The sequence below is a fragment of the Callospermophilus lateralis genome, chromosome 1 (genome assembly GCF_048772815.1).
Source record: "Callospermophilus lateralis isolate mCalLat2 chromosome 1, mCalLat2.hap1, whole genome shotgun sequence".
Taxonomy (NCBI): Eukaryota; Metazoa; Chordata; class Mammalia; order Rodentia; family Sciuridae; genus Callospermophilus; species Callospermophilus lateralis.
This window is the reverse complement of record NC_135305.1, coordinates 176268571-176296436: the sequence shown is the minus strand read 5'-3', so window position 1 is coordinate 176296436 and position 27866 is coordinate 176268571. Positions and strand designations below refer to the sequence as shown.

Below are 27866 nucleotides of genomic sequence, written 5' to 3'. Positions count from 1 at the left end.
AGACTTAATCAGTGGTTAAAACTGAAAAGATGTAGAGGGAGACAGACTCTTTCTGTACACAAATAAGTCACAAAGGCTGGGCAACTACCAACTTACTTGATTTCTCGTTCTTGGAGGTGACAAAAAGGAAGTATTACTTTTCAGAATGGACAGTAAATGAACTTTGCCACCCTAAAACTTGAATGGCTGAAATTATATTTTTAAAAAAAGTTTAAAAACCAATAAAAGAAATTGAGGAAGCTCAAGTAAGTACAATAAATGGGGAGTTTATATGAAGTTTGCTTCTTATACACTCTATAAAAGTATGTGAAACTTTCCAATTCTGAATGCTAATAAGTCCTTGCCAGACTCAAAGATACAGAAATTGGAAAGAGGGAGAGGGGATAAAAGTATCTTAGGCTAACGTTATTTTATGAAAATTATCTAGAAATTTTAATGATTATAGCAGTTTAATTTCAACCACCTACTTTTTTGGTTTCTTAACCTTCATCAAAACTTCTACTTAAGTTTTTTTTTTTTTCCTTACATTGATGTGAAGGAAAGTCCTGCTTTCTTTTCTTCTCTGTCCTGTCCTTCATGGTTAGCTGCTTTTCTTTAGCCAGTTTCCTTTACCACAGGAAAAAGAAGATGTCCCTGTGGAAATGTCCAACGGTGAACCAGGTTGCCACTACTTTGAGCAGCTTCGTTACAATGACATGTGGCTGAAGGTTGGCGATTGTGTCTTCATCAAGTCCCATGGTCTGGTGCGCCCCCGCGTAGGCAGGTGAATGTCCTTGAAATAGGGAAGATAAAGTTGACTCTGAGGTTTGGGGCTAGTAGACATGATTAATTAAGACATAAGTCCCTCCCCTGGCAATTTGTCTAGCTGCTTTACACACCGAGCTTCCCCTGCTTTCACCTCTAAAAACACATTTTTTACATTCTTCCCACCATTTACTTAACTCTCAGCTCAGAGATCTCCCTGCCCATTTTGTATGGTAATCCTAAGCTTAAATTTGAAATAGTACTTCCTTAAAGAACCCTTTCCTTTACCTGTATACTGGCTTGTCTCCCTGTTTCCCATTCCCCCCAGGCACTATGTTTTTCCTTGTTAGAAATAAGAGTATCATGGGGCTGGGGTTTAGTGGCTCAGTGGCAGAGCACTTGCCTAGCATGCATGAGGCACTGGGTTCGATCCTTAACACCACATAAATGTACAATAAAGATATTGTGTCTATCCAAAATTAAAAATAAATATTAAAAAAAAGAAGAGTATCACACATGGATATTTATATTGTCTAGTTTCCATACCTTGAATTTCCAAATACCCTGCAAATAGGAACTCTCTGTTTTTGCTCAACTTTGTATTCTCTGCTGAAATCAGTGCATGAAACATAGTAGGGGCTCATATATTTATGAACAAGCAAATTGATGTAAGGAAGGTTAGATGGCAAAAGTTCAAGGAGTCAGGTATTCAGTTGGTCATTATGATAATGGTTAAGAACAATGGTATTTGAAGGCTAGAGATGAAATGCAGTAGTAGAGTACTTCCCTAGCATGCTAGAGGCCCTGGCTTTGATTCCTAGTGCTACAAACAGGAAAACAAAACAAAAAACACAGTAGCTGGTTCTAGGAGATCTTGGTTAAGCTCTGCTAGTTGCTTGTTCTTAAGTACATGAGTTGCCTCTATTTCTGTTTCCTCCTCATTGTACATCAATCAGAGTAATCATTTACTATATTATTTGCCAGACTCTGAGAATGCATTAGTTTATAAAACAGATGTTCTGAGTCCCATGGAACTTTGTTCTGGTGAGAAGATAAACAATAAACATCTTTAATAAGTAGAATTGTAGTGCAGTGGATCATGATATATGCTGTTGAAAAATAGAGCTGGGTGAAGAGAGATGTGTACAGTGAGAGCAAGGAGAATGGTCTAGAGCACAGGCCTCATTAAGAAGCTGGCATTTGAGCCAATGGTTGAAGAAACAGAAGGAGTAAGAATTCTGAAACTACAGGGGAAAAGCATTCTAGGGAGAAGTGAACAGATTTTGTAAAGGCCTGAGAGAGAAGTATGCCAGGCCTGTTCAAACCAGCAGAAGTTGCAACTAGCAGAGTGAGCCAGGGAAGAGTTAGTTGGGAAGTAAGGGCCAGTGGTAGTGAGCAAATCATGTAGGGCTTCAAAAACCTTTGTAGGGACTTATACTTTTATGGAGTTAAATGGAGTAACATTGTATTGTTTCAAGCACAGAGTGACATTTGACATAGGTTGTAAGAGGATTATTCTGCCTGCTGGTTTTTAAGAATAGACTATCAAGAGTAGGGACAAGGAGATCTTACAGGCCATTGAAATAATCCAAGCAAGAATAATGGTGTCTCAGATCAGAGTATTGCAAAGTGTACTGCTTTGAAGGTCAAATTAATAATTTACTTAATAAATGGAATGTGAGGTCTGAGAGGCAGGGTGACTTGTGTGTTGGGCCTGAGGAACTGGAAGGTTAGAGTTACTATTAGCTAAAGAGAAGATGCTGCTTCATGCCAGGAACCACAAGAATATGGAACAATAATATCAACTTTATTGGTTGTGAGAAATAGTACAGTATCTGGTACACAGTAGCCAATGTTAATGTTTTGTTGTTGTTTCTAAGGAGGTGTTAATTGACATTCATCAGTTTCTCAAGGGGTGAACCAGACTGGATCTTGACTTTCAAAAAGGTTATGAACCATTGTGTTGAAGGAATGTCTGCCATTCATGTGATTCAACTCCAAATATTGAAATTGTGTGTCTTTATTGGACTTACAGGTCCAATAAAAGATGCTTAGTTCTAGTTTTATATGCATATTTCAGGAAGAAAATCTGAGAGTCAGATAAAACTATTAAATTACATATCTTGATATTATGGTTATTTTTTTCAAATAAGTGGGACCCTGTGTTCTTTTCTTTTTAAGTATCTTGTATGCTTAAAGGAGGAGGGCAATTAATGAAGTTATATAAGTTTCAGTAAGACAAATACTGTTGAATGGCACATACTCTTTAAGTTTTGGCTAATAGAATTTTTACTAGATTAATCCTTCAAGAATGGAATTATCATGATGTAATTTCTCCATTTTCCCCCCAAGAATTGAAAAAGTGTGGGTCCGAGATGGAGCTGCATATTTTTATGGCCCCATTTTCATTCACCCAGAAGAAACAGAGCATGAGCCCACAAAAATGTTCTACAAAAAAGAAGTGTTTCTGAGTAATCTGGAAGAAACCTGTCCCATGACATGTATTCTGGGTAGGTATTTATATTTTTTCATTTAATCCATTAACTGCTTAAAATTTGATTGAATACTACTTTTGTGCTAGGTACTATTCTAGACGTTAGGTATATAGCAATAAGCAAAACAAAGTCTGTGCCCTCTAAAAGACTTACATTGGGGCAAAGGTTGGTGAGTCCGTAAATAAATTAAAGAACAGATGTGTAGAATATCAAGCCATGGTTAGAGCTATAAATGAAAATAAAGTAAAAGGATTGAGGGTAGTGTTGAGACAAGGTCCTTTGTTCAGTAAATGCCTTGCTGCTAGGTTACATGTGAACAGAACCCTAGAGAAGTAAGGAAAAAGCCCATTTGAATATCAGGTCTTGCTCTCTTATAGGCACAGCTAAAAGCCTTAAAGTAGAGTATCTGGGCATGTTCCAGACATATATTATGAAAATTGGGTGACTGGAACAGAGCAGCGGTATATAAGGGAATGAGCCCTCTGAGGCAGCTGGGTATCCAGTCATAGTAGGCTTTGTAAACAGTGGAGTGATTGAGCTTGGAGTGGATAGGAAGTCCTGGGAGGGGTTTGAGCACAGTGGTGGTATATGCTGGTACGAACATTAGAAGGAGGAATCACTGTGGCTCTTGTAAGAATAAAGCAGGAGCTTGGCACAGTGTACATGTCTGTGTTCCTAGCCTCTTGGGAGGCTGAGGCAGGAGGATCACAAGTTCAAGCCAACCTGGGCAACTAGCAAGACTCTGTCTCAAAATAAAAATGGGGATAGGGATGTAGCTCAATAGTAGAATGCTTGACTAGCATGCACAAGATCCTGGGTTCCCTCCCCAGTACTGCAAAATAACAGGGTTGAGGATATGTAGCTCAGTGTTAAAGTGCCCCGGGTTCAATATCCAGTGTCACCAAAAAAAACAAAACAAACCAAAAAAAGGCATAGTCCGCTGGGCACAGTGGTGCATGCCTGCCTATAAGCCCGGTGACTTGGGAGGCTAAAGCAGAAGAAGAATCACAAGTTTGAGGCTAGCCTCAGCAGCTCAGTGAGGTCCTAAACAATTTAGCAAGACCCTTTCTCAAAATAAAAAGAGCTGGGGATGCAGCTCAGTGGTAAAGCGTCCCAAGTTCAATACCCAGTACCAAAAAAACCTCATGGGGCCTCTCTGTCTATGGAGAAATGGCTCTTATTTGTCAGCTCTGACAAATAAACTCTCCTGTGTATCTCTTAAAAAAAAAAAAAAGAAAGAAAGAAAGAAAGAAAAGGAAAGAAAAAAAGAAACTCATGGTCTGTGTTGGACTCTAAATCCTGGTAATCTTATTGTCGCTCTTGCATGTTTTGGTTTTTGTTCTATCATTCTACTGAGTTTTTACAGTTATATTCTGTTTCCTACATCTGGTTATACCCATCATCATATTTTGTTTTCAGTTATTGTGTTCTCTTGACACCCTGAGTCACCTCTAGAGCTTACTTACACGAGTTTTTACATCTTTTGTAATGGTTTCCTAAAAGATTATTAGTCTCACAAGTTTTATATTGATGACTTGTGCATTTGTTTTCTTGTTCTGGAAATTGACCCAGGACCTCATGAAAGCTAAGCATGTATTCTTATAGTGAGCTGTACCCCCAACCTCTGATTGCTCATAGTTTGGTTGTTTTGATTTTTGTTTGTTTGTTTGTTTGTTTTGTTTTTGCAGGATTGAACCCAGGGACGACTTGTGCATGCTAGGCAAGTACTCTACCACTGAGCTACTTCCCATCCTGTTTTACGCTTATTTGAGACAGGCTTTCATTCATTTGACTAAACTGGCCTCAAACTTTGAATCAACTTGCTTTAGCCTCCTGAGTAGTTGGGAAGTATATTATGTCAGGCACAAAGACCCATACCTCTAATGCCAACTACTCAAGAGGCTGAGGCAGTAGGGTTGCAAGTTTGAGGCCAATCTAGGTAATTTAGCGAGACTGTATCTCAAAATTAAAAAATAAAAAGGACTGGGGATATAGCTAAGTTGTAGAGTGCTTTGCCTAGTATGCATGATGAGGTCCTGGGTTCATTCCCTACTACTGACAGAGGGTGAAGAGAAGATGTAATCCCAGCAGCTCAGGAGGCTGAGGCAGGAGGATGGCGAATTCAAAGCCAGCCTCAGCAAAAGCAAGGTACTAAGCAACTCAGCAAGATCCAGTCTCTAAATAAAATACAAAATAAGCTGGGGATGTGACTCAGTAGTCAAGTGCCTCTGAGTTCAATCCCTGGTACAAAAAAAAAGAAGAAAAAAAGAAAGAAAGAAAGAAACTGGACATTTTGAATATTACAGTGTGGTAACTCTGAAAATCAGATTCTCCTTTCTTTTTAGGTTTTGTTGTTATTGATTTTTATGGATTGTAATTCTTTGTTCAGTAACATTTTTTAAATTGTGTCTTTATTGTGTGTGGTCACTGAAGTCTCTGTTCTCTCAGCTTAGTGATCAGATAGTGATTTGACAAAGGTTTTCTTAAATGCCTAGAGCCAAAAACTCCCAGTATTTGCAGCTGGATTCCCTGTGTGTGTTGGAGCACACCAACATTCACCATTTAGCCATGCAGTTTACATCTCTGCCTTTATTTCCTGCTTGCACAAAGCTCGAAGGTCAGCCACAGGTGAGAGTTTAGGGACTTCTCAGGTCTTTTCTGATCATGAACCCTACCGTTTGCATATGCATGGCCTTCTAGATTCCCAGATAACTATAGAAACTGAGAATCCTTATTTCCAAGTGGCAGAAGCAAGGAAACTGCCTACACTGCTGCAAGTAACAGGGGTGGAAGTGTCCCAACAATGGCACATATGGGCAGAAGGTGACACTTTACCCATCTTCCTGGGGACCTTAAGAGCCAAGGTGACAGGTGCAGGGCCCAGTGGAGGCATTATGGTATTGCCACAGGAAGAAAAGATCTTTATAGGCAAAGTACTGCAGCTGCCCACCAACGTAGCCAGTGATGTCAAGTGACTGGAGAAAGCAACTACCAATCCCTCCATAGAGCTCAAAGGAGTGTGCTGCCTCTAGCACTGTGTTTATAGGAGTTTAAAAGACCCTAAAAGTGGGCTTGGGGTGTGGCTCAGTGGTAGTGCGCTTGCCTGGCCTGTGTGAGGTCCTGGGTTGGATCCCCAGCACACCACACACACACACATACACACACCAAAAAAAGAAAGAAAAGAATAAGAAGATCCCCAAAGTGTTAGTAACCCATCACAAATTAATATCTGCTTATTCCAGGAATGATACTGAAACAATCTCTGGAGAGAATATCCGAGATAAAGATGTCCCAATTATTCTAAAACATAGAGATGCAATATTCCCAGCAGTAGCCATCTTGCTCTCCTACTGTATGGAGTGGATAGATTTATAGACAGAATTCTGGAAAATCTTGGTGTGAACTTATTGAAGGTGGAACAAATGTTATTAACAATGAACTCTGGCATGTTTGAATTATGTTTAGAAGGCAAATGTTGAGCCAGGCATGGTGACTTATTCCTATAGTCCCAAGTCTACCCAGTCCAGAGGATCACTTGAGCCTAGGAGTTTGAAGCCAGTCTGAGCAACATAATGAGACCTTTTCTCAAAAATAATAGAAGAGCCATGTAATCCCAGCAACTTCAGAGGCTGAGGCAGGAGGATCATAAGTTCAGGGCCAACCTCAGCAATTTAGCAAGACCCTTTCGCAAAATGAAAAATTTAAAAACGGGGGAAAAAAATGTAGCCAGGCATGGTGGTACACATCTTTAATCCCAGGTACTCAGGAGGCTGAGGCAGGAGGATTTCAATTTTGAGACTAGCCTCAGCAACATAGCAAGACCCTATCTCAAAATAAAATGGTCTGGATGGGGCTGGGTTGTGGCTCAGATAGAGCACTTGCCTAGCATGTGTGAGGCACTGGGTTCGATTCTCAGCACCACATATAAATGAATAAAATAAAAAGGTCCATTAACAACTAAAAAAAAGTATTAAATAAAAATAAAATGGGCTGGATATGTAACTTAGTGGTAAAGTGCCCTTGGGTTTAATCCCCACTACTGGAAAAGGGGAAAAAAATAGAAGGAAGGAAGATGTTATATTGAACAAAGATGAAAAAGAACAAGTGGATGAAGCTCCATGGTAGCATCTCATGGTGATGGACTTTCCTGAGAGCAGAGCCACAAGATCCCTTTGACTGAATTACTCTGTACCATGGGGTAGTTAATTGAGCTTTCAGAAGGCCCAACTGTAGACATCTCTATCAAGTAAAGGCCCACTAGACAAGACAGGGACCCTCCAAGACTGCTACTGAGACTAATACAGTAAACAAAGAGGCCAGAGATAAGCCAACAAAAATCTTTAAGAAGATTCAGAGGAAAGAGAATTTGGAGTTGATGCTCAGGTTTTCATTTCCCTGATGGAGATGAAATTCAATGAAAAGGAAGTGATAGATACCCTCAGAATGAACAACAGCCAGCAAAGTGGCTGAGAGACCAGTATCTCCTCTAGTCTTCCCCCCAACACCTGTTCTGTAGATTAAACCCAAGGGAGCTTTGCCACCCACTGAGCCACATTACCAATCCTTTCTATTTTTTTATTTTGAGACAGGATCTTGTTAAGTTGCTGAGGACCTTGCTAAGTTGTTGAGGCTGGCCTCAAGCTTCTGATGCTCCTGCCTCAGCCTCCCAGATTGCTGGGATTGCAGGTGTGCGCCACCAGGCCCTGCTCCAGCCCAGTTGACCCGAACAACCTAGTGGTACAGCTGAATATGACCAAACCTAATTGAAGACATGCTATAGACCCTCTAAAGGTCCCCAAGTGAATAAACAATCTAGAAATAAAGCCAATCTGTGCTACAGATCTCTAGAATCTCTCAGTTGCTGAACTGCTCCTAGGCTGCACTGCCCCATTTGACTGGCCACAGCAACCTCCCTAGGAGTGGAACAGAGAGGGGCCAGAGTGGACCTTACCTGGAAATCTGCCTTTAGCATCCATTCTCATTCTCTGACCTCTTGCTTTGTAAACTTCTGTGGCAGTAGTTTGTAAGGCCATATTTTTTGGCATCCAGTGATTGTTTATTTAAAAAAAAAAAAAAGTAATTGTTGTTCTGAGAAGTTGAACAGTTGTATCCTCAATGCTACTGTCTATTTCTAGAATTTCAGCATGCCAAATAGAAACTCTGTCCATTAAACAATAATTCTCTATATCCCACTCCCCCTCTACCCCTAGTGGTCTCTATTCTACTCTCTGTGTAAATATTGCATATTTGCAGTACTTGTATAAGTGAAATCATGCAATGTTTGTCCTTTTGTGTCTGGCTTATTTCACTTTGCATAAAATTTTCATTCATACTGTAGCAGGTATAGAATTTTATTCCATTTTAAGTCTGAGTAATATTCCATAGTAGATATAAACCACCTTTTTATTTATCCATTTATCTGTTGATGGACGTGTGAGTTTTTTCTGTCCTGAGTAATGCTGCTATGATTATTGGTGTACAAGTCTCTGTTTGAGCTTCTGATTTCAATTATTATTTTCTTTCTAGTTGTAGTTGGACACAATACCTTTATTTTATTTAATTTTATGTGGTGCTGAGAATCAAACTCAGCACCTCCTACGTGCTAGGCGAGCACATTACTACTGAGCCATAACCCCAGCCCCTCAATTATTTTTGATATATACCTAGAAGCATAATTACTGGGTAATACAGTAATTCTGTATTTATTTATTTTATGTGTTGCTCAGGATCGAACCCAGTGCCTCATACGTGCTAGGCAAATGCACTACCACTGAGCTACAGCCCAGCCCCCTATGTTTAATGTTTTGAGGACTGCCAAACTATTTTACACAGCAGCTACATCATTTACATTCCCTCCACCAATGTACAAGGGTTCCATTTTTTCTGCATTATCCTTCCTGACACCGTTTTACCGTTGTCTTTTTTTTTTTTTTTTTTTTTTTTTTTTTTTTTGGTACTAGGGATTAAACCCAGTGTTGCTTTTACCACTGGGCTACATCCCCAAGTCTTTTTGAGATAAGGTGTTGCTAAGTTGCTTGGATCTTCCTAAGTTGCTCAAGCTGACCTCAAACTTATGATCCTCCTTCCCTAGCTTCCTGAGTTGCTGGAATTATAGGCATGAGCTCTTGTGCCCAGCTCACTGTGGTTTTGATTTGCATTTCCCTAATGATTAATGATGTTGAACATTACTTAATGTATTTGTCTACCACTCAGTATATCTTTTTTGGAGAAATGTCTATTGAGATCCTTTGCTCATTTTTTAATTGGGTTATTGGTCTTCTAATTGTTAAGTTGTAGGAGTTCTTTATATTCTGGTGCTAGCCTTTTCTTTTAATATTTACTTTTTAATTGTCATTAGACACGATACCTTTATTTTATTTATTTTTGTGTGATACTGAGGATGGAACCCAGGGCCTCACCTCACATGTGCTAGGCAAGTGCTGAGGCACAACCCCAGTCAGTAGCCTTTTACTAGATATATGATTCACATATGTTTTGTTGTATAGGTTGTCTTTTCCCTTTCTTAATAGTATCCTGTAGAAAACAAAAGTTTTTAATTTTGTGAAGTCTAGTTTATCTTTCATTTTCTATAGTTTCTGGTTCTATTCCAGTGTCACATCTGAGAAATTATTGCCTAATCAAATGTCATAAAGATTTACATCTAGGTTTTCTTCTAAGAGTTTTGTAGTTGTAGGTCTCACATTCATGTCTTTGATTCTGAATTAATTTTTGTTATGTGGTTTGATATAAGACTCCAACTTCATTTTTAGCATGTGGAAATCCAGTTGTCTCAGAACCATCTATTGAAGAAATTATTCTCCCCCCCCCAATTGAATTGTCTTTGGCACCTTTGTTGAAAATCAGTTGCCAAAAAAAACCAATTGTATGGGTTTATTTGTAGACTGTCAGTTCTACTGTCTGTGTGTAGTTCCCCAAAAAAACAATTAATAATTTTGTGTCATGTTGTCATTGGAAAGAGACCTCAGCTCAGTCTGGGTGGGTTCTTAATTTTGTTACTGAAGAAAATTCCAGGATGCACTAAAAGCAAGGCACAGAAATTTATTTAAGAGCAACAGAGGTGTACACATTCCAGAGTAGTGTGCCCCTCACTTCTCAGAGATGAATGCTACATCCTGAGTCAAGCTCTCTAATAATATATAATTTTTCTGGGAACAAGCATGGAGGTTCTCAGACAAACTCTTTTGAAAATTAAGGCCCATGACAGTCATTTGCTATTTGGAGATCAGAATGTTTCTCTGTTATTATGTAATCAAGCCTAAATAATTTATAGGCATATTGTGTAAGTCTTTGAATCTCGTGACATTTAAATTAATTTTGTATTTGTTCTTGTTGGCCTAAGCATAAACTGGAGGTTTCGTTCATCTGACTGAAGGGACAAGTATGACTGGTCATACTCATAGATCCAAGTCTCCATACTAAGGCGTTCTTGTTCTTTTTCTTTTGCCAAAAGCCCACCTACTCATATCTCAGTATGAATGTATTAATTAAAAATTACAGCTTAGGGACTGGGATTGTGGCTCAGTGATAGAGTGCTTGCCTAGCATGGGTGAGGCACTGGGTCCAATCCTTAGCACCACATAAAAATAAATACCATATATTGTGTCCAGCCAAATTTTTTAAAAATTACAACTTGGAAGCCTGAGGTAGGAGGATCACAAGTTCAAAGCCAGCCTCAGCAAAAGCAAGGTACTAATTTATTTAGACCCTGTATCTAAATAAAATACAAAATAGGGCTGGGGCTCAAGGATTGAGTGGCCTTGAGTTCAATTTCTAGTATCCAAAAAAAAAACAATAAAATTTTTAAAAAATTATAAACTATGTCTACAATTTATTCCTTTAATTTCTTTCCAACTTGCTCTTTCAGGAAAGTGTGCTGTGTTGTCATTCAAGGACTTCCTCTCCTGCAGGCCAACTGAAATACCAGAAAATGACATTCTGCTTTGTGAGAGTCGCTACAATGAGAGTGACAAGCAGATGAAGAAATTCAAGGGATTGAAGAGGTTTTCGCTCTCTGCTAAAGTGGTAGATGATGAAATTTACTACTTCAGGTGATTTTTTTTTGGTACTAGGGATTAAACCTAATGGCTCAGGGGTGCATAACCACTGAGCCACATCCCCAGCTCTTTTTATTATTTTGAGATGGGGTCTTGCTAAGTTGCTGAGGCTGGCTTTGAACTTTCGATCCTCCTGCCTCAGCCTCCTGAGCTGGTGGGATTACGGTATCTGCCACCATTCCCAGCCTGGTAGATCTTAAAAAACTAAGGGAGAAAGAATGTTTTAGGGGCTGGGATTGTGGCTAAGCAGTAGAGCACTTGCCTAGCAAGTGTGAGGTGCTGGGTTTGATCCTCAGCACCACATAAAGATAAATAAATAAAAATAAAGGTATTGTGTCCAACTACAACTAAAAAAAAAAAAAAAAACTTAATTCATATCAAAATAGTATAGCCCAGTGTTTTGAGTTTCTTAAAATTTGGTCTTAAATTAGAGCAGTATACATTTCAGATAGAAAATATTAACTCAGTTAAATATGAAAAGAAAAGCTTTATAATCTGCTAGGACCCATTAACTGCTCTAACAGTGTCCTTGTAGCTGCCAGTAATTATAAAATGAAGGCAGAAGTAGTTGCTTCATATGCTCTCCAAGGAAAGTGCTCCATTCCACAGATTATGAGAACTTTTTCTGCCATGTATAGAAAACTGGTTCTGACTTTGAGCAAAATGCTTCTGTGGATGTTCCATGGGATCCTTCAAAAACAAGCTTTTCTAAGTAGAAGTGACTTCATAAATGCCTATTATATTCCTTTACTGCCTTTAAAGTATACACTGCAGATTGCATAAGTCACAATAAGTGACTTACTTATTAAAAATTGATTGATTGATTGAAGTACTAGAGATCGAACTCAGGGACACCCTATACTGAACCACATACTTAGCCTGTTTTATTTTTTACTTTGAGTCAGAGTCTTGCCCAGGCTGGCCTCAAACTTAAAATCTTCCTGCCCGGCCTCCTGAGTAGCTGTGATTATAGGTGAGCATCACTGTGCCCACCTGACTCTTTTATTTTTTTTAATGTCACTTCTTTCAGAAAACCAATTGTTCCTCAGAAAGAGCCCTCACCTTTGTTGGAAAAGAAGATCCAATTGCTAGAAGCTAAATTTGCTGAGTTAGAAGGTGGAGATGAGGATGTTGAAGAGATGGGAGAAGAAGATAGTGAGGTCATTGAACCTCCTTCTCTACCTCAGCTTCAGACGCCCCTGTCCAGTGAACTGGACCTCATGCCCTACACACCCCCACAGGTAAAGGTGACACACTCCTTTTACTTGTCTTGTTCTCAAGTTTGGTTTGCAGCTGGCACAAACCAAATTAAGGAGACATCCAGCCCTTCCATATATGAACCTCTACCTAGAATTTTACAGGGGGGAAAAAAGATTTTTTTTCTTTTTTCTTTTCTTTATTTATTTGTTTTGTTTATTAGAAGTAGTCAAACACAATACCTTTATTTTATTTATTTTTATGTGGTGCTAAGGACTGAACCCAGGGCCTCACATGTGCTAGGCGAGCACTCTACCGCTGAGCCACAACCCCAGCCCCAGATTTTTTTCATGCCTTGTATTTAATTATTTATATATTTATTTTTAATTGACAGAACATTTGTATTTATCATGTCATTAAGCTGTTAACAATTTAAATCTTCTTTGAGTTTTATTTAACTTATTTAATGGCAAGTTTAATTAGAAGGCTCTCCTTGCTTTCTGTTAAAGAAAAGCAGTAAAGGAATGGTATCATCCTGTTACTTTTAAGCTTTCATTGTTTCCTATTCCTTTGGGTTTTGTTTGTTTACAGTTCTGGGAATTGAACTCAGAGACTCATGCACTAGGCAAAGATGCTACCACTGTAATACATACTCAGCCCTTTTTCAGTTTTATTTAATATAGGGTCTCACTGAGTTGCCCAGACTGGCCTGGAACCCTTGATCTTCCTGCCTTGGCCTCTGGAGGAGCTGGGATTACAGGCGTATGCCACTGTGCCTAGCCCACTGCCCAAATCTTTTAAATCTCTCCCTCCTTAGAACCTCATCTTTGGCTGAGGTGATTCCTGTTGGTATTTTTTTTCTCATTCAGAATTTTCTCAAGCTTAATTATGAGGTCATCATTAGAGATTGCAGTCATGGAATTCAGTGAAACTTTGATTTATTTCTTACATGGTAAGAGGCAAGAAAGAGGTATGTTTTGACCAAGAAAATGGCCAGCTACAAACTGTGCTATAAAACAGTAACTTTTGGATCACATGTTCCTGACTTCCAGAAACTCTGAGCGGTTAATTAAATGCAATGTTCTGATGCACTATAAGAGTTTTCTGTCTTACAGTCTACCCCAAAGTCTGCCAAAGGCAGTGCAAAGAAGGAAGGCTCCAAACGGAAAATCAACATGAGTGGCTACATCCTGTTCAGCAGTGAGATGAGAGCTGTGATTAAGGCCCAGCACCCAGACTACTCTTTTGGGGAGCTCAGCCGACTGGTGGGGACAGAGTGGAGAAACCTTGAGACAGCCAAGAAGGCAGAATATGAAGGTAAATAGGGACTAGGCACAACTGTCTCAGCCTTTGAAGCAAGGGGGTGTTTTCAGGAATGCACGTGCATAGACAGGTTTTACTCTCTTGTTCTTGCCACACACACATGAACCATGTACTGGGGACTATTCCTGATGATAACCAGCAGAATAGATGCCAGTCTTGTTCTGACTAGGCAGATTGCTGCCCCTGACTTGGCCTCTGATCCTAGTATTGTCCCCTCCCCAAATTTCTCAAAAAAAAATATTTTTACTATTAAAAATTGCATGATTTTCTTTCATTGAGCTCTGTAAGCACCCAACATATGTTGAGCTGGGGAATGACTGTATAATGATGTTAAATATAATTTTGATTAAAATTCATCCGAAAGGGGACTTTTGAAATCAATGATCTTCTGTTTCTTGATATGTTTAAACTCTCCGCTGAGGCTTGACTGAAGCACTTAATTTGCTAGGCAACTTGTGACCTGTGCTGTATTCATATCTATCGTTAAGGCATTTGGGATCTCTTTGAGTTCCACTACCTTTATTTTCTTTTTACTCTATAATTATATCACTTTGAGCCATGAGCTATGTATCATTCAAGGATTTGGTGGTTCTTAGTCATTAGGAACAAATATTTGAGAGAGATTTTTGGTGTTTTGGATGTTTTGTTATTATTATTGTTTTAATATTAGGCATGGCTTTGATAAAGAAGTTAATACTAAACATTAGGTTAGGCAGGACTTTGTACCTTTGAGCTATATTTTTTTCCATTTAGAATTTTATATAGAATTTTGATAGTTTAGAGCCATCCTCTTGTAATGATCAAACATTAGTCTTTTTGGCTAACTCCAGCAAATATAAATTAATTGTTAAGGCTGCCCTCTTTATTGAAGTTTATGAGTCTTCAAAGAAACTCTTTAAAAAAGTTTTGTTCCTTTCGTTTGTGACAATTGATTATTATAAAATTAACTGGCAGGCTTCTTTAAGGATCTTCTGCAGAAGCCTAATCCTGCAAGATAATCAGAAAGCATTTTGTGGCAAAACCAATTTGAGCAACATTCCAAGCTCTTTATCTTCGAAACTTAAAGTGCATTTTCCTAGTTAGTCTCTAAGACCATTTTCCTAAGTTAGTCTCTAAAGATTATGTTTTGTATTATCTGGCATTTTCTGAAATTTGTTCAGGAATTTGTGTACTACCTATTAATATCCTGAAGAATTATTCTTTAAATCCTAGTGAGTTCTGTAAGAATCTAGAACTTTGATATTTCTGCCTTAGTGCAAATCAAGACCAGGTACATCACTAAGATGAAGGAGTGTTGGAAATTAAGCTAATATGGATATAAAACCAGTTCCAAGGCAAATAAAGCCAGGACTGAGTGACTGGTTACTTAGGTGTGAATAAGATGTGGAGATAATGTAAAGGTAGAAACACTGGTGCAGGGAGGGAGAGATTAATGGCTTTTAGAAAGTTCTCTTACACTCAAATAGGGATCTCACGTTTAGGAAGAACCTAGTGCAGGTGAGTTATGTGACTATGAGTCTTACCTAAGACTCTAAACTTTTGGTCTCTCCACCCAATGAACTCAAAACCCAGAGTTAGGAGTTTGACTGGCTTAGTTGTAATGATTCTTTTTTTTCCAGGACAGCCCAAACTTCTCCCACAGAGATCCAACAGATAGTCACAATATTTGATGCACAGGCCTGGATTTGATTTTCAAACTTTTTAAATTTTTATTTATTTATTTATTTGCTTGTTTGGTTGTTTATTTATTTTGCTCTCCCATTTTACCATGACCTTTTTATAATGAAAATACTAGAATTTAACATGGAGGTGTAGATCATCAATGTTTTTTTTTATTGCTAGTTCAAGGAAATAGGTTGTTCAAATGGCCTTTATCAACCTCATGCTGGTGTTCTCAGTTTGCGGAGGGTGTGTGAAATTGGGAGTGTTAGTGAGTGGTAATAAGTCTCTGCAGGCAACTCTTGTCTCAGCCAGCGGCCTTTGACTTGCTTGACTGTCCCATTCTTTACCCTAAAGGAAAACTGGAGCTGTTGCTTCTCAATTTCTCTTTAAAGCCATATGACCTTGAGCTCTTTTCCCCCTCCTCAGATCAGTGGTATCCTTTTGAATTCCATGTTTTGGAGTATTAGTGTGTGGCAGTTGACTGTGATTATCAGGAGTGGGGGTCATGGTTTGTTGGTTCTCTGTATCCTTGAACAAGTGACTACCTGTCTCCCATCCTCCATTTGCCCATCTGAAGAGTGGGGAGCATTTGCTATTTATGAATGGTGAAACAGAATAAACTGTGTGTGGTGGGAACTTTGGGACTACTTCTCCAGGAAGGATCCAGCCTGTTAGGCTAGGAACATGACTGTTGGGTTTGCTGGCTCTGGAGATGCAGAGAAGTGGGGGATAGGGGGACAGGTAACAGTCCAGCCCAGAAATACCACAGGCAAATACTTCTCTTGCATTGTGGATTCTGTATTCTTGCTGATTTAGGATGATTTATGGTCAGCTTTGAACTACTCAGCTTCAGAAAACCTGATTCTTTTAGAACATCGTCCATTGCTACGTACATTTATATATTAATTACCTGCTTCTGATTATTGTAGCCTGGAGTATCATACATTTTTTTTCTCCCTGGGATTTATTAAGCGTGACCTCTTTGGTTCATTAGAATATAGAAATTAGCTGTTTACTTTCCCTAAAACAGGCAGTAAGCTACTTTTCCCTTACAGAGTTAATTTTCTTCAGCTGCTAAACCTATGATACTAATGATAAAGAGTCCTCAATCTCAGTAAAATTGAGTAAAATGGAATCAGGAAAATATAGTAAGTAACAATTGTGCCAAAAATTATAATGGGCCATGGAATTGCTTCATGTTGAAATTATAAATAATCTGTAATGCTATTAATACTAGAATAATGGTAGCGCTTCTCATCTTCAGGGTGCCTCGTGAGATTAACCACGGTGGTTACGCTGGTGATGTGTTTAAATAAAATCTGTGCTTTCTGAATGTGTGTTGCAGTCTTAACATTCTTGAAATCTTTGCAGACCAGTTCTCAAGATGGGATAGGAAAGCTGGATTCTAGGTTACCAAGTGAAATCGGCCCGACTCCTCCTGTGTTGAGACTAGTCATCTACTGTTCCTTCCATTGAGACAGAACTGTTGCCTGTGTTTTTACTAGTCCTGTTGAATGCAATGGATGGTATTTTGAATTCCTGGGTTAAAAACAGAATTGAAAATCTGAAATGCCTTTACAGAGCGGGCAGCTAAAGTTGCTGAGCAGCAGGAGAGAGAGCGAGCAGCACAGCAACAACAGCCGAGTGCTTCTCCCCGAGCAGGCACCCCTGTGGGGGCTCTCATGGGGGTGGTGCCACCACCAACACCAATGGGGATGCTCAATCAGCAGTTGACACCTGTTGCAGGTAAAAACAGGAGCTAAGACCATTTTTTTTCCACTTTAAGAAATTCCTTCATTTTTTTTTTTTTTCTCCAAGAGGAGTAGGCCGCAGTCTGTAGCCTTTTCTCATGACAGATTCAAAGTTTGAAATCATCCATGTTGTCCTGTATTGCCTTTCCCATATGGGCAATGCTTTCCCTGTGCCCCAGAAATGGGCCGTGGGCCCACCCCTGGGACCTAGTAGGGAGCAGCTCTTCCCTGGCTGTGGGCATGGTCTGGTGATATTCTCACCCTAGACTGTTCTTGATAGAACACTACAGTAGAAAATATAAATAGACCCTAAGTTATATTCTAGAGAACTCCCAAGAGAAAACACAAAGCCAGTCTTTAGGTTGTGTTGATATTCTGTCTCATGCCAGTATTCAGTTCGCCTTGTTCTGCTGCAGCCATCCTTTAAAGGCTGACCATTTAAAAGGATTTTTGACAATGAATTGTAAATCCTTTCTTGGTCACCAATGTGCATGACTGCTAAATAGAATACAAAGTCCTTATTCAATTCATTGTGCCCACTCTGTAATGCTTTTCTATTTAATTACATTAAACTGCATTTTCTGTTAGTATCCCAGTCACATATTTAAACCAAAAGCAAAAAGAAAATGATGAATGTGGTTTGCTTGTGTGTGTTGTCTTTGGTTCTGGTAGCCTTAGCAAATCTGACTATTCTTGATTGAATATCCTTGTCTGACATGTCTCCAATGAGAAGCCTGTAGACCACCTCTCGGGCCCCTCCTTTGTGATCTCTCCAAGTCTGGTGAGATCTGTATGTGCCACCTGTGTTTCTTCTCAAGTAGTCTGAACTCTTTCTCAGGGAGCCCAAGACAGTGTTGTTCAAGGCAGGTTCATTGAGATGCTGTTTTTGTTTTGCTTTATTTTTGGTTGTTTTTTTTGTTTTTGTTTTTGCTTTTTAAGGAAGAGTAGCATAGGATAACTTTTCCATTGTTGCTCCTAACTTTTGTGATGGCAAGTTCTCAAATGCGCTGTCGCTGAACTCAGCAGTTGCACTCGCCAAAGCACATCTGAATCATGGCTGTCAGTACTTTCAGTGTAACTGATGTTGATCTAACAAATCTCATAATCGCCTGCTCTATTCCATGGCCCATTTTGGTTAATGGGGTTCCAGAAGTTTTTATAAATCAGGCCTTGAACATGGGGACTTTGGAAGTTAGAATTCCCTCATTGACATCCTGTTTTGTTCTATTTGATGTGATATTGTGGCACTGTGCCCTTGACTACAAAACCCAGGGACATATTTACAAAATGAATACAAACAGCTCAAAACATTTAAAAAAACAGCAGCTGCAGCATTTTAGCTCCCTGTTAGGGAATAACATTATAGAGCTCTGTGGGTGAGAACCTTGGTCCCTCTAGAAAGCCCCGACTCCATTATTAAGGGTGTGCTGCCCAGACTTCTGGGTGTTGGGAGTGAAGGGCAAGCATTCTGGATGGTAAGCAGTCTTTGGTCCACAGTGGGAACTTTGAAGCTAAGAGGGTGATTTTTCACGGGTTTACAGGTTGCTTAGGGCCTGAGTCTTAGCCTTGTCAGTGTCTGAAACAAGCTTTGCTTACAAGCATTGAAGCTCATTTGAACACATGTGACTGGGATAATAAATGCCAAAGTACAGTTTAATGAAGACAATTGTCATGTCTTTCAGTTCTTAATCTTCAATCACAGCCTGTGAAGGCTGCGTTCAGATGGGCTTTTGTAATTGAAAGCAAAGCCTCCTAACATTCTTAAATTTCTCACCTACTTATCCCTAAAAGCTATACCTTGTGGTGTGGTTAAAAGGCAGTTTGGTAGCATTGGATCTCCTCATGTTTAGATGATGGCGTCTATTCAAAAGTACTTTTTACTCTCTGAACTTTTTAACAAATGAAAATCATCCTGTTTCATGTATAGAAATATTATTTTAAGTTTGTTTTATTGGTTTGTATAATTGTAAGTTTTTCAGTCAGTTTTATATATGACTAAGGAAACAAGGTAGTCAATCTCAGGATTTTCAGTGATGTCATAGCTTTAAAAGACTAAACTTTTTATAAATAAATACTTTCGAATAATTCCTAAGGAAAAGTCAGAATGAAATTCTCAGAATCTGGAGTTTTCCACTGTTTCCCATAGTGCCTCTACAAAGAATATTGAATAAAAACTAGGCTTGGCACTAGTCCCTTAACTCTCCCTTTGCAAGAAGATATGATCAAGTGACTGCACTTCAGGGGAAGCTTTTCAAAATTCTGTTCATCGTGATCATTACAAATCCCAGAAAAGTCAAGTTGTTTTTCTTATTTAAAAAAAATGCTATGTGATCTTAAAGGTTTTTTTGATAGGGAGTCCTTGACATTTGAAAATATTTTATTTTCACCCTTTTTGCCAAAAAGACTTGTTTGCTGCAACTCTTCCCTAGCCAGCAGAAGATATTTGTTCTGTGAAGGTATGCTCTGAAAATAAAGGAATAAAAGCCTCTGTGAACAGAAATTCTATACCTTGATTAAAATGCTCCCTGTTAACTGAAGGTTTTTATGACGACATTTGTGAGCTTGGAGACAGTGATGACAATTGGCATTTTCTCATGTCAGCAGAGCCTGATTCTCCAGCTGTACCTCTGCATGTAGGTTTCTGAGTGCCCCCGAGCTTTGGTTGGCTTGGGAGGATTTAGATTTTTTTTTTTAAAAACAAGTTTTGAGATCTAAAGATGAAATATCATTCATTGTGATGGCTCTTAGAAGCTGTTCCCCAGCTCAAACCCTAGCACAATTTATTCTTACCTGCAGTGGTGGGGCTAGAAGGGAGAAAAGGAGTAGATGTAAAAGCCTTGAAAAATTCTTGCCCCCAAGCTGGAGAACCATGCTTTCTGATCAGGACTCTGCACTTCATTTCCCTCCATTCTGATTTCTCCTCATGGGTATCCATGATAGGCATATGAGTGTGGGCAGAGTGGAATGATGGGGTATGTACTGTTCAATTAGAGTTGCAGTCAGCAGAACTGGTCACTCTCCTTGAACAGCTTGCAGTAATTTGGACTTTGGGAAGGCTGTTATTGGAACTCCTCTTCATTATTATTTAAGTGAAAACATAGCATATTTATGCCAGTGAAAATAACTACAAACAATAATGTACTAAGTACTAATTCATCTAGAAATGTGGGGTTTCATATGTGTAGCTTTTTATTTTGTTCATTATTGCAACAAAATAATTGCACTAATTACTGTTATATCATGCAGTACTAAGGGTGCTTTATTCGTTGATAGTGCATGTGGGGGGTTGTTATTACTTAGCTCATGTTGCATGTTAATGATGCATGTCTGAAATTTGTTGTGTCCTTCAAGGCATGATGGGTGGCTATCCGCCAGGCCTTCCACCTTTGCAGGGCCCAGTTGATGGCCTTGTTAGCATGGGCAGCATGCAGCCACTTCACCCTGGGGGGCCTCCACCCCACCATCTTCCGCCAGGTGTGCCCGGCCTCCCGGGCATCCCACCACCGGGTAAGAACTTCATCCTCATTCACTCATTAATCTCATCTTCGTATTCTCTTTTTCCTCCCTCAGCCAGTTCTTCCAGGAGACACCTGCTGCCCACTATGGCCAGGCTTCCCTCACTGAGTACCCCAGAGCTGTCAGCAACAGGGCCTAGAACGTGTTAAGCAGGTGGCACAGCACCTGTGCCCTTGTGGACCTGGCTGCCTGACAGTAGCACAGGGTGCAAGAAGGCAAAAGCCAGACTCAGCAGACCAAGAGGCAGGACAAATACTCAAATAATACAACATATGCCAAAAAGCCAGCCAGCCAGCCTAGAAATCTTGCACCCTCTGATCAGGGAATGAAGTTTCCCAGATTGCTAGCTCAGGGTCATATAAAAATGCTTTTTTCATCTGAATGCATTTTTTCATCTAGTGCAATTCTTACCTCACATGGTCTTCTGTGTAGAGTTCATCTCCTCATCAAACAGCCCTGCTAAGGGGATTGTAGAGTTCCAAATACTCTTCAGAAATCCTCCCCTCACTGTCTTGGGAACAAAAAGGAAGGAGGGAAATAAATTTGCATTTAATTTTCTGTATCTGAGTCCCATAAGAAGCATGACATAACATTTTTAAAGAACAGCCTAGCCCACCCTAGTAAACACTGATTTGTCTGTCAGCAGAAGTTCTTACATGTATAGTATATAAATGGAGCCCAGAAGTAGCTACATTTAGTTTCAATTTATAATGAATTAGCAAGCTGATTATTTTAAAGAAAAAGGAAAATTGTAGCTTCTCATATTAATTGCCATCATATGCAAAAGAACTGACTCTTGGCTATAATCTATTAGAAGGAATGTGGCCTTTAGATAACTTGGAATAGTATTTGCTCCATTATCTAAGATAATCGGGTAAGAGCCCAACCCAGATAAAATGTGGTTGGAAACTTATCAGGTTTACTTATACCACTCTTGGACCTAGAGACCATAGAGTTTTGCAGGGTCCAAACAATGCTGAAGAGGTTAGATACAGCAGTGTGTTGGGTTAACAAACCTTGTGGCCTGACCTGGAGCCTCCAGCCACACTCTTTGTGAGTACTGCTTAGATAACAGCTATAACTCCACTGAAGTATTTTTCCACATGTTCCTAGAGGAGGAAATGTTTTTGGAGGTAGGTGTTTCTCTCTGGAAATGGTGACCTATTGCGTGAATTGCTATGGCAGCAGGAGTCAGTCATAAAATAGGTATGCCCGTGTGGTGGGTGGACTTGGCCTTAATTCTTTGCCCTCTCACCTTGGCACAGGGTATCTGAGTCAGTGAGACTATGTTGGAGTTGGTCCATTCTAGATGTATGTACTCAATGGGAAGCCATGTCTAAGGCCCTGGGTAGGAGCTGTCTTTTGGTGGGTGTGGGGAATACCTGTTCTCCCATCCCCTCTTTCAGATTCTACATCACATTTGAAGCAAGCACAACACCCCTGGTTATAGTGAGGGAGACAGGAAAGAACCCCCTTGGTATGTACATGCACATGTCTAATCAGGCTTTTAGGAGCCCAGGATTCAGGGAATTCCTGTGGTCACTCAGCTCACTTTGTCACTGGCTGCCCTGGCATGGCAGTTGTAAACAGAGGGAGAAGAGGGGTTTGCTAATTTGTTTGTGCTGCCTGCAAAGCAATGATGTAGGCAGCTTAGGGAGCCCCTTTATGTGTGGAGTCTAAGGTAGGTGAGTATCCTGGGGAAGGGGCCGGGTCTAGTAATATATTGCTGAAGCAGCAGTTTACCCAACACCACCTCTTCATTCATTCACAGATAACCATCAGGATCCTACTGTGGTGATCCAGGTACACTTCTAAGTACTTGAAATATAAAAAATCCCTGCTCTATCATTAGCATTAGTGACTCCAGTTAGAACTAGATGCTGATGGTCTGCAAGGAGACAGCAAGGCAGCACCTCCAACCTCTACAAAGCCCAGTTAACTACTTCCACAACCTCTTCTATCATGTTCCTCCTATGTTAGCACTTTGCTTACTGCTGAGCCTGATTTCAATACCATTTCCACAGGCTGCAGTTGGAGAATAATGTGTTGTCACAAGAAATGTACCTTAAAAATAGAGGTGTATTCTGACTATAACTCACTTACTGAAATACTAGAATTTTATGCAGTGTTCAAATCAATTCTAAACTATGAGTAATAGATGTACATCTGACAAGGTCTACTAGCATTGTGCATTAGGTATCTAGAAACCAAGGAATGCAGATTTTCTATTTGACTCTTGTTCTGGATACTTAGGTTTCCTATCCACACTCAAGGGCAGAGGTGCATAGGTTGGCATTATCAAATGACATCATTTCTTATCAAACAATAGTTTTTTTCATCATCTCAACCCAGAGCCTCTAATTGTATCATTGCGTTCTGAATTATAGGTGTGATGAACCAAGGAGTGGCCCCTATGGTAGGGACTCCAGCACCAGGTGGAAGTCCATATGGACAACAGGTGAGCCCCCAGTTTGATTTTCCTAGGACTCAAGAGACTTCTAGACATCTTCCTTCTCAACAATGTAGAGTATCTTTTTGTCTCACCATGTGGTCACATGTTCTTTCAGGTGGGAGTTTTGGGGCCTCCAGGACAGCAGGCACCACCTCCATATCCTGGCCCACATCCAACTGGACCTCCTGTTATACAACAACCAACAACACCCATGTTTGTGGCTCCCCCACCGAAAACCCAGCGACTTCTTCACTCCGAGGCCTACCTGAAATACATTGAAGGACTCAGTGCTGAGTCCAATAGCATTAGCAAGTGGGACCAAACTCTAGCAGGTAAGGAGAGTCCTTCTAAATAAGCCTTTGCAAAGTGTGTTCTTCCTCCTCATGATACAGTTAGCTTTTAACAAACACCCTCCACCTTTTTGGGGGGGCATAGGGGAGTACCAAGGATTCAACTCAAGGGCGCTTAGCTTCTGAACCACATCCCCAGCCCTTTGAGACAGGGCCTCACCAAGTTGCTGAGGCTGGCGTTGAACTTGCAAGTCTCCTGCCTTAACCTCTCAAGCCACTGGGATTACAGGTGTCTGCCACTGTGCCCAGCTAGCAGACATCCCTTTTTCTTACACCTGTACAATAAATTATGTCTTAGAATGGCCTAGAACTTCTTTTTACACATTGACATCACACTCTAAAAATGGGTTTTTAAACTAATTTCAAAGCTTAGTTTTGTTTATAAGCATCCCAACTGTCTTTTCAAGTATATTAATTATCTTTCAGGCATTAGTGTAGATGGCAGATTTTTAAAAACAAAAACATCAAAAACATGTTCCCATTAGTCTGTAAGTTACTTCAATAGACTTAATGTATTTTCAGCACATAGTTTCTACTTATTCTTTATTTTAAACCAAATTTGATAATTTAAGAGTAGAAGGTATGATTTCCCCTTCACATATTTACCTTCTTAGGCACTTTTATATTAAATGTTTTGTGGGACAGGCATGGTGGCACATGCCTATAATCCCAGTGGCTCAGGAAGCTGAGGCAGGAGGATTACAAAGCCAGCCTCAGTAACTCAGCAAGGCCCTAAGCAACTTGGCTAGACCCTGTCTCAAAATTAAAGAGAAAGGGGGGCTGGTGAGATGGCTCAGTGGTTAAATGCCCCTGGGTTCATTCCCTTGTACAAAAAAATAAAAAACATTTTTTGTTTTGTGGCGTAATAAACCATCAGCCTTTTAGCCTTTAGAACCAAGAGACTTTTTGTTACCTTAAAATTCCAATTTCTGTTTTCTTAACACTTTAATTTTCAGCTCGAAGACGTGATGTCCATTTGTCAAAAGAACAGGAGAGCCGCCTCCCCTCTCACTGGCTCAAAAGTAAAGGGGCCCACACCACCATGGCAGATGCCCTCTGGCGTCTACGGGATTTGATGCTTCGAGACACTCTCAACATTCGCCAAGCGTACAACCTAGAAAACGTTTAGTAACATCATTATGTTTTGTTTTTTGGTTTTTGGTTTTTTTTTATAGAAGCATAAAGAGTTGTGGAACAGTAGCCATTTTAGTTACTGGGGGTGGGGGGAAGGAACAAAGGATGATGATTTTTATTGCATTTTACTGTACATCACAAGGCCATTTTTATATAAGGACACTTTTAATAAGCTATTTCAATTTGGTTTTGTTATATTAAGTTGACTTTATCAAATACACAAAGATTTTTTGGCATATGTTTCCTTTGTTTAAAACCAGTTTCATAATTGGTTGTATATGTAGACTTGGAGTTTTATCTTTTTACTTGTTGCGATGGGACTGAAACCATCCAAGGTTTTGTCTTGGCTTGGGGTTTTGGGGGGTTTTTGTTTTGTTTTGTTTGGGTTTTTTTTGTTTGTTTGTTTTTTGTTTTTTACAAAAGAAAAAAATGGAAAAAAAAAAAAAACACAAGAGTTTACAGATTAGTTTAAGTTGACAATGAAATGTGAAGTTGGTCCTAGTTTACATCTTAGAGAGGGTAGCGTGTTTGTATATGTTTCATGTGCCTGAATATCTTAAGCCACTTTCCCAAAAAGCTGTTTCTTACAGGTAAAGTGAAGTGCTTTCTTTGAAAGGTTGTTTAGATTATGGGTGTTTGAGAGACATGGCACATTTGCTCTGTTAACTCAGAGGCTCACTATAGAAATCTGTGGTCAATGTTGTGTGTCCACCCACAGCCTGTGTGCCTCCCATATTCCTGGAGGGAATGCAGTTTTTCTTGTGCCGAGTTAGACATCTATGGTGTCAAGTGGTTTTGCAGAACATGTTCATAGCCCTGAATTATATCTAGTCTTGGCAGGTAAGTTTAAGGGTACTTTTGATCTGTTTCTAATGAATTCACAACTTACGCCTATATATGTTAGATGAGTTTGAAATTTCAAATCTGTTACATTGAAAACTTCAAAGTTCATCTTGAGGAAAGCATAGAGGTATGCATGGAGGTGATTTATTTTTAAGCATAACACTTAACATAAGGAAGGAAGTGTGTAATTGGATCTGAGCTGTGTCATGAGCATAATTGTGACATACGGTAGATTACCTGCACTTGCAAATGTTTCATAGTCATTATTTCTTTATTATCAGTTGTGGCATTTTTTTTTTCTTCTAAGTTTCAGGGTTGTAATTCTCAATCAGAAATTTATTTCTTCCTAAAATATGTTTTTCAATTTAGCTTGTGCTTTTGAATTATAGGAGAAGGGAATCATAATTTAAGAAAAATGCTCACTAAAGAGACCATTATGGATCCCAAACACTTGGGTTTGGTGACCTTGTCTTTCTTATATGGCCCTAGAATAAACATTTGGAGGCAGCATATGCTGCTTAGATGGTAGGAAACTGCAAACATGGAACATTACTTCACTTGGTGGTGTATTTTTGAAACCTGCTTTATTGTAACAGGATGGTTGCATTGTCAAGGTGAAGCTTCCACACTGCTGTTTGTAAGTTGAGAGAGTGACTTGCAGAGGGTACTTTTTTCCTTTTAATCTGCTCTGAATCAATACCCAGATGTTTAATTACCATACTTAATAAATCATGAGGGCAAAAGAGTATAGAATGAAAAAAAGTCTGTTGTATCTAGATAATTACAAGGAGGCCCTTGTAATTTAATTGCCATTAGTCAACCACTGGATCTCAGTTTGCATCAAGTATTTTAAATAATTTTGAATTTTAAAAAATGTATTGCAGTAGTATTTCAGTACCTTATTGTTAAACTGAATCAGATAAAGAAATCTCCAATTCCTGGTTATTTCGACCATTGAATCATCATGGACTGTGTAATGCAATCAGATTCTTTTCTTTTTAGACATCCTTGAATTACACCAAAGAACCTGAAACTTAATTTTGGTTAAATTATTTATTTATTTCATACATTCATTTTATTTCCCTTTTTAAGGTCTGGATGAGACTTTTTGGGGGAACTTCTAAAAACTCTTCACTGTGGGCCACAGGGGCACTTAGAAGCAGAGCGCTCCTCCTCCAGGCTCCTTCCCAGTACCTTAGGAGCTCCTTAAGGCAGTGCAGAGCCAGCCCAGGGTGCCAATAGGCAGGCCCTAATTAAGTTTAAAAATAAAATAAACTATTTATTTTAGAATCATGTCTTTCTATGTACTAACTTGGAGAATATCAGTTAATATTTAGAATATAAGATTTGAGGTGAACCATCTTCCAAAAAAGAAAAATAAAAAAGTCCTGACATAAGAAAGTACAGGTAAACAGTACATCTTTTCTCCCATGAGTTTTAGGAACTGTAGTAATGTGGCTTAGAAAGTATAATGACCTAAATGTTTTTAAAATGTAAGTTCCTGTGGAGAAGAACTTTGTTCATTTGGAGGGAGGGGCCTGTAGATTTAAAATAGAATGTTTGTCAGCTGATTTAAAGGGCCTTTAATTGATTTGTTTCTTAACTCACCCTCCTCTTCCGATGAGGAAGAATTGAGGGGAGGACAGCTACTTGTGTAAAATCCCCAAATTGATGGTATTAACTTCTCAGCTTGAACCTTTCCAGACCTGATTAAAATTTGGTTTATTCTAATTTCTGTATCATATCATCATCTGAGGTTTAAGTGGTTACTAGTCTTATAACATGTATGTATCATATGTTTGTTCATTTAAAGCTTTTTAATCCAAATAAAAATGGAGTTTGCAAAGTGATTTGGATTAACCAAGTTTGGTTGTTCTGTTAAAGCTGTGTCACATGTTAGTTTTGAGCAGATTGAAAAAAAGCGATCCTGCAAGCCCCAATTTCATGCTGATGAGGATATGACTGCCAATTGAAGGGAAGAAAACTCCCCAAGTGGAAGTGCAAGTCATTATGCAACCCCCTGGTTCAGGGTTCAGGCTGCATTTCCACAGATGCCAGATGTATTCAGACTGCAGCATGAAGTGCCCCAAACCATGTCATACCCTTTGGCTGGCAGTCAAGGAATTCCTAGCACTCCTCAGGATGGGCAGAAATGCAGATTGAAATTGAAGAGCACGTTTCTGAGAGCAGAAGGTGAGGGAAGCGTGTCCACTATTAGCAGCTTGTTTGTGGTCAGCAGAGAAAAATGGCCCAGGTATATCTTTAAAATGTTTATAAGTTCTAAAAATATGTGCTTTTAATAGAAAATATTGGTTAAAAAAATC

At 39.4% G+C, this 27866-nt stretch overlaps 1 protein-coding gene and 1 long non-coding RNA gene across 20 annotated transcripts in view; one reads left to right on the top strand and one right to left on the bottom strand.

Moving 5' to 3' along the window:
• Pbrm1 (polybromo 1) overlaps positions 1–27381 on the top strand; it is a 91245-nt gene extending 63864 nt beyond the window's left edge. For 8 of the 18 annotated variants that reach the window (XM_076834024.2, XM_076833864.1, XM_076833815.1 and 5 more), the window contains 10 exons: positions 618–763; positions 3097–3254; positions 11125–11308; positions 12345–12555; positions 13627–13828; positions 17078–17242; positions 20599–20754; positions 23151–23221; positions 23331–23547; positions 24522–27381. In XM_076834024.2, coding sequence (XP_076690139.1) covers positions 618–763; positions 3097–3254; positions 11125–11308; positions 12345–12555; positions 13627–13828; positions 17078–17242; positions 20599–20754; positions 23151–23221; positions 23331–23547; positions 24522–24694 — 1683 coding nt within the window. In that variant the 3' untranslated portion in view covers positions 24695–27381. The remainder of the gene's footprint in view (positions 1–617; positions 764–3096; positions 3255–11124; positions 11309–12344; positions 12556–13626; positions 13829–17077; positions 17243–20598; positions 20755–23150; positions 23222–23330; positions 23548–24521) is intronic. The other 10 variants (XM_076834925.1, XM_076834660.1, XM_076834496.1 and 7 more) reach the window with 4 other exon arrangements.
• On the bottom strand, positions 382–24671 carry LOC143381848 (uncharacterized). 2 transcript variants are annotated; one of them, XR_013088905.1, is made up of 3 exons: positions 24479–24671; positions 21175–21274; positions 382–772 (listed from the first exon to the last, which is right to left on the bottom strand). It is a non-coding gene; the product is annotated as an uncharacterized LOC143381848 (long non-coding RNA). The 2 variants fall into 2 exon arrangements; XR_013088912.1 differs by having other exon boundaries at positions 21175–21270.
• Positions 27382–27866: the final 485 nt, after the last annotated feature.